Here is a 6,918-nt window from a genome sequence, read left to right as displayed (position 1 = left end):
CGAGTTTTGAAATCGGATAATTGAAATTTTTTTTGCTTAACTTGGTCATCTTTACTTCAGGGACGTCTATGATAATTTATGTCTTACAAAATTAAGTCAAAATTGAGTATTCACTATCAAACAAGATTTGATTCCGCAGTAAGTATACGATATAGCTTTGACAAACTGCAGCCAAAACTGGATTCGGACAACTTCGCTTTTTGGTCCAAAAATTTTTTTCATGGTATAGTCTTTGATATTTTTTAAGCCAAAAAACTGAAGTCCGAATTTTGTCTGTGGTATATCAAAACTGTATTGTAGAGCTATTGCGGAACCAAATTTTGTTGAAATTGCAGCGACTTAATTCTGACTTTTTTGTTACACAAAATTGTAATCTACGTCACTGTTTTTCAATTATTATACTTTCGTACAAATCTGTAAGGGATATTGATTATAGTCAAATCTTTCCTATTAAAATTTAAAAGGTTAAAAAAGCTTTCAACTGAAAAGCAATTTATAAAAAAATAATAGGATCAGTTCAGATATTTATCACTTTATTTTAAAAAGGTCTATGGCGCCATCTATTGAGCCATGTCCTAACATACATCGAAGTAGATCGGATTCCCCTATAGTCGGGAATTCACGGAAACTAATAGTAGAACTACCAGTGAATAGAGGGTGCAGTAACCACTATATCCGTCATATTTAGGTTTAATTTACTTATTATATTTTCCACCATATTAAGGCTCAAATACTTCACAAATTAACACTTTTTACATAGACAGCGATTTTATCGTTTATATATTATATTATAACTCTATAGAAAGTAATAGTTCAAAAACTGACCGGAATCAGTGATAACTTCATAACCTCCTTCGAGTAATTTTCCAAAACACACACCAATTTCCTATTTAAATGCCAATAAACTTCACCGCCCCCATTTACATAAACGAATGTTTCTACGCAACATTCAAGACTTGAAACACCGAATATAACTGTAATTTTTAGAATGAAAATTTATACAATTTTTATAAAAATTTAGCAATCTCCAAACCGGTGGCGAGGACGATAATTATACGCAAAAAAGGGAAAATTGAGTTGTTCCAAATTCAACAAAATTAGGTTCCGCAGTATTCGTACAACACAGCATTGATGGTGAAAGTTCGAATGAGACAAGTTCGATTTCTTAGTCCATAAAATATCAATGGAATCAGAAAAAATTTTGACCACAAAAGTCAAATTGCTCTAATTTGGAAAATATTTGGTACTGAAGCAGATACTTCAAATACCTGCTCAGAAATCAAATACCTTCAAAATCAGAATGCTTAATTTTCACTCATTTTTTGTAGTGCAAGATTGTTATGAACGCCAATATTTTTATGGAGATAAAATTTATCGGTAAAATTTTTCGCAAAAAAAAATTCATAAGTTGTAAGCTCCCCAAAAAATTTATTTTCATAAAATTGGTAAAGTATATCATAATTTTGTGCTAAAAATAATAAGCGAAAATTGAGTGCTCTGACTTCAATGAGATTTAAAATCATTTTGTACTCAAAAGGAATGTGCACAATTTTTAAAATGATGCAATTTTGGAGAATGTGCGGGGTGCATGATTAGATTAGTTTTAAAATGTATTATTGATCTATATACTATGAGTGACTTAATTTAAGTATATGTAAACAAAATTTAAAAATACGAGGACAATATGAAAAATATAATATATAATTATCCATGACTTTTTTTCCTTTATTTACTCGTTGACATTGGCACGAATATTTAAAGATTCTAAATACTAGCAAAATCTTTGGTTTTATTACATAACATGTCTAAAAATTAAAATTTCATTATTGCGGCCTCCTCTTGTACAAAATCTCGACGTAATCATGGAGAATTTCATGGGGTAAATCGTTATTGATCTTCCCGATCTCGTTCTGCAACCAAAGGAACGAGGATTCTTCATAGTCCATCAGTAATTCATCCAGATGCATTTCTTCGTAAATCCTATACACCGCCTCAATGCTCTCTGGATCATCACTAAGTAAAACACTTTTCTATCTGAGCAGTTCTAGCTACTCTGGCAGTTCTAATTGACATTTGACACAAACACTCAAAAACAGTGTTGCCGCAAACTTACCGCCCGTAATTCTTCATCCATTCTCTTTTTTGCCTATTGTTTCCAAGCTCTAACACTTTAACGGCAAACCAGGTTATTTGTCCTTTGGATATGTCAGTCGCAATGGCTGGTTGATCAGTCCTACTTATTATCTCCCCTTGATCGCGAAATAGGTCCTTGAAATCATTCTAAAAAGAGTAACAGCAATATTCTATATCAATGAAATATGTCACTGACACAAAGAATATAAATAGTTAGTAGTACAAAGAAAATAAAAGTTTTACCAGCATCTGAAAGAACAATCCTAATTCCATCATAATGGGGTAGACTGTCTGGTATTTTTCTTTACTGTGTAGATTGGCCGCTGCAAGAGTTAACTCATAGGGTAATGTTAGGGAACCAAACATAGTTTTATACTTGGCAATAGTGGCGTATCTGCGTATACACATACGTACAATTAATATATTTTGCTAATTTAGTGAGGGAAATCACGAACTTTTCTGCGTTAAAAAATTCGAAGTTGCAGACTCTAGTGTAGAGATTGGCAATATGGTCGTATCCTTGACCTAATCCACCCATCAACATATTTCTTAAACTCACGTGCAACAACGTCTGGTAGGATGGGTGATTGTGAAAATACCTTTAATAAGGACAGCTGTCATAAGGCAAAAAATTGACAACTGAAATCTTACTTTTTTAGTATGTAAAAGCAGTACAATTCTATTAAATAAGCGTCGTTTATGGCTTCTTCCCCCACTCCTGGAAATTTATGATACGCAACTTTACCTCTTCGGATGTCCGACTTGTCCATAATATCATCGAATATGAGCACTGCGCTGTGCACCTATTGGCAACGTTGTCAATTAAGCGGAGTGAGTTGATATTATTATTATACATTACCATCTCTACGAACCAACACAAAATTTTGATTTTATGGATTTTTTCGGGTGTTTGGTCTTCGGAGCCAGTAATTCGCATGTAGTCGGTCATAATTCGTATGGTTCTAGTACGTTTACCGTGAGGTGTCATATAATTTATCGCCTAGAAAGTTAATAACAGATTACAATGTAAAATAAACTTCGCAGTCTGACGAGTAGATGAATTAGTCCCGGATATTATCGTTTTTTTGTTAGACCGGAATTGAGGACTTGACAATCTTGAATTTGAATGTTGAAACAAAAATAATGTAAAGGTGTCCCTTCTGCTCTGAGAATGCGTTACTAAACACGCTGTCGAAGAATTTATTCAAAATTGACACTGTACCTGGTCAGCACTGATCACATCGCTTTCCTACGCTCACAGATGCCCATACTATACTAACCACTTTTTAACCCGCATCATTGACACACTCTTAACTATTTCGGTCATACAACTTCTCTACTCTAAGTGCGCTGTTGGCAGTTTAATTCTTGATTAAGAACAAGATCACACGTGCAATTTAACATGTTCAACAATACACTCTCAGTGTGAGCGTGTGAGTAAACATCGACGTGAGCACCTTCGCCATTTAGATGAGATTTAGACGAATATATTTCGAGAACACTCAAAGCTACTGACTTGCACCACTTCATAAGACGTTTGTTTGAGATCTGAAATAAGTACATTACTTTCTCACTCGGATGACGTTTTTGCTATAGACACGTTGTAAAGAGATTTAAAGCTAATAATAGAATCAATTAGTGTTAAACTAATTGTACTGTCATGTAGATTTCGCCCAACGGCTTGCCACTAACCCAAACAAGTTTTAATTACCTGCGCATGCTCTGACAAGTACCCAATTCCGACATTTGGTATTAAAGGCATTCTCAACGAGCAAATTTTAAATCAACTTTAATATGACGAAAACTGTTCGAGATGGCAGCATCGTCATTTTAAAGTAACTTTTACGTTACTGCCACGTATTCACGTTTCTGTAAATATGAAAATAAGTGAACTCACTGCAGATAATCGGTCCAGAATTTCAGGTACTTCAGTATATGCCGACAATTCTTTAACTCCATCTAAAACCTCTGGGAAGACTTCATTGCACTCTTGAATCATCTGCTTCGACTGGTTGTTGTGGGTAAAGGACTTGGAAAGAGCAAAAGGGATAGCGAAATTCCTGCAAAATTAAAGTCACTTTATCATCCTCTAAAAAGAATCGATTTAATACCTTTTAGGGCTGACGTGGAAGTAATTATTGGAGATGTTTGAGTCCGTTTGAAGGTTCTTTATTAGATTCGTTTTGATGACGTATTTGCGCGGGATTAAATTTTTGATCTGTGAAAAAAACATTTTAGTTAGAGGTAGGATTCTGCAGATTTATTAAATTTTCACGAAATTATATACTCGTTTGGAGTGTGTTGTTAAATACTAAACTACCCATATACCCAGTGTGAGTACTCCAAAAAATATATTGAAATCAGTTTTGCCTAGAAATCATCTGTTGTTAATAAATGCCGCCATCTTCTAACAAGGCTACATTTGTCAAATCTTTGTCGTCATAAAGTGGCAACTAGATGGAACCACCGTCGTTTGAACATTGCATTCATATGAGTATCATTTAATAGTCCACCATATATATACTTATTTTATTACACGTGTACTTTAACAACGTTGCTCTTGACTTCAGGACAGTGAACATGAGGGTAATCTAATCGTAGTTTAATCTAGCTATTATAACAAAAGTGTAAGTATTGTAGGATTTTAAAGTCACATAATTTTCACATTTCCTGATTGTCACATTAAGTGAGCTACATTCCAAAAAGATCCTGAAAGATGCCAGTGTTACCGTTTCTATGGCGAAGCGGCCTAACTATAAAATATTAAATGAAACATCTAATGTATTATCGAAATTTTACCTTATAACACACACACACATTGTAATTAAAATATAAATAGAAGCGTACCAGTCAAAGTTAGCCAAGTGAAACGTAGAAAAAATAAGAAAGAGAGATTTTGATAATTCATAACATACTTCAGAATCGGCCTATACCAATGGCTTCCAGATTATTTTTTAGAGTAAAATGTTTGCTGTAAAAATCCTTGAAAAGGAAAAAATAAAAACGTGTCAAACATGAAAAGTTACTAATTAAAGATAATTTTTCTCATATGAAATGAAGCTCTTTAAATATGACGTCACGTTTGATGACGTATAGCCTGTTGTTTGGATCTTTACAAGTGTGTTATATATATAAATCATATGCATCAAATCAATTCAAGGTCAACTTAAAATTTGACCAGTGACGTCTCAAAGATTTTGTTTTTGGATTGAAATAAAGAATGAGAAAATGAAAAACTATTAATTATTATATAAATTTTATTATTTAATTAATTATGAACTAAACACCATAAAAATAAAATCAAAATCACGAAAACTATTTATAGTTATATGAAACACAGTGAAATCATTGACATATATTGTCAAGTTCTTGATCGCCTTACAGTAGTAACTAATAACTAGCACATACGTTCAGATCACCATCTTTATTTAACCCGTATACACTCCCATTATCAACTTTGATTCATTAGTCAGTCTGTAGAAGACATGCATATTATATCTCTTTCTTTGTTTTTTAAGTTCTCACACACTTCAGACACGCACGTGCTACTTAATTTTGATATACACGCTCTACAAGTTCAATATTCCTACACTATCAGCACTTCAGGTTTTCCGTTTCCCAATTGTCAGCATGAAAAGCGTGCATGACGTTTCATCTATCACCTTTTTCACGTCCTCTCCTAACCTCACTTCCAGTTGTTGAATAAGTAAATAAACAATTCTTGGAGAGCATTTTTCACCTGTTTGTAATTCTATAAAGCAAGTAAATGCACTGAGACGTCTTCCTCGAGTTCTGAGCTCCATAATTGATCTTCCAATATGGATGACAGTCCCTTGAAGAAGTCGAAAAAGAGTAAACTGAAAAAACCCAAACCGGCTCCCTCAGACGACGGTTCGTCGTCTAACGAACTGGTAATCGTTGATGAAAACAGTTCCAGTATGAAACCTCTACCAAAACCGTCTACTTCCATTCTACCCAAGCCAAACCCAAACTCTAACACCAGTAACAACAAAAAACGAAAGAAACGAGACAGTGCTTCTAGTGACGAAGAACGCTGGCTTACTGCAATAGAAAGCGGAAAATTGGAGGATGTAGATGATGAATTAAAAAAAATCAAACCCAAAGATCCAGCTTTGATGACAGCAAGACAAAGAGCTATGTATGATCGAGGAAATGAAGGCACAATTAACCCTACAACCCCTACTTTAATGTCTCTGCCGACTGGATATAAAGAGAAAGTAATGACTGCAGAGGCCATTCAGAAGGCTGCAATCAAGTCCCAGAAGCGCAAGCAGCTAGCTGATGAGAAACGAGAGAAGGACAAGAAGAAGACCATGGAACGGTTGTTGAAGAAACAGGACTCAAAAGCAACTAAACAAATAAAAAATAAGACTATAAGGGTGAATGCACCATCAATAATCTACAGGCAGAGCATTGAGAAGACTATCTTGGCTTTTCCAGAAGGAATTGACTATCCTTTGGAGAGCGTCAGAGCTGCGGAGCCTCCCAAAGTGAAGTTATGCAGCATGGGTTGCGGGCATATTAAAAAGTATTCATGCTCAAGGACTGGCGTGCCTTTGTGTAGCTTAGAGTGTTATAAGAGGAATATTTCAAGTATAATCTTTTAGTAGAGGTTTCAGTGTTAATACAGGTTACAATTCTATATAAGATATCCTTATTGATATAAATATGCTTATTTAGGAGATATTGAGACTTTTCTACAGACCATTTAAAGAAATTCATAAAAGTTATTGATAAGTGGGATAAATCTTGTGGATGTTCAAA

General features: G+C 34.3%; 2 protein-coding genes across 5 annotated transcripts; one reads left to right on the top strand and one right to left on the bottom strand.

Annotated features, from left to right (window-relative positions):
- Positions 1-1,443: 1,443 nt before the first annotated feature.
- LOC136347815 (geranyl diphosphate synthase-like) lies at positions 1,444-5,613 on the bottom strand. 4 transcript variants are annotated; one of them, XM_066298141.1, is made up of 9 exons: positions 5,542-5,613; positions 4,245-4,351; positions 4,031-4,193; positions 2,993-3,133; positions 2,785-2,936; positions 2,589-2,732; positions 2,377-2,527; positions 2,114-2,280; positions 1,444-2,013 (listed from the first exon to the last, which is right to left on the bottom strand). In XM_066298141.1, the coding sequence occupies exons 3-9, from the start codon at positions 4,130-4,132 to the stop codon at positions 1,824-1,826; spliced, it is 1,047 nt and encodes a 348-aa protein (XP_066154238.1). In that variant the 5' UTR covers positions 4,133-4,193; positions 4,245-4,351; positions 5,542-5,613; the 3' UTR covers positions 1,444-1,823. The 4 variants fall into 4 exon arrangements, with proteins under 4 accessions (XP_066154238.1, XP_066154248.1, XP_066154257.1 ...); XM_066298151.1 differs by lacking the exon at positions 5,542-5,613 and adding an exon at positions 4,981-5,214; XM_066298160.1 differs by lacking the exon at positions 5,542-5,613 and adding an exon at positions 5,049-5,214.
- A 126-nt stretch (positions 5,614-5,739) lies between these two features.
- Positions 5,740-6,836, top strand: LOC136347841 (INO80 complex subunit B). Its single transcript, XM_066298184.1, has one exon. The coding sequence runs from the start codon at positions 5,952-5,954 to the stop codon at positions 6,759-6,761; it is 810 nt and encodes a 269-aa protein (XP_066154281.1). The 5' UTR covers positions 5,740-5,951; the 3' UTR covers positions 6,762-6,836.
- The last annotated feature ends 82 nt before the right edge of the window (positions 6,837-6,918 follow it).

Source organism: Euwallacea fornicatus, chromosome 2 (genome assembly GCF_040115645.1).
Source record: "Euwallacea fornicatus isolate EFF26 chromosome 2, ASM4011564v1, whole genome shotgun sequence".
NCBI classification, from domain to species: Eukaryota; Metazoa; Arthropoda; class Insecta; order Coleoptera; family Curculionidae; genus Euwallacea; species Euwallacea fornicatus.
The sequence above is the reverse complement of the archived record's forward strand: the minus strand, read 5'-3'. Positions and strand labels throughout refer to the sequence as shown.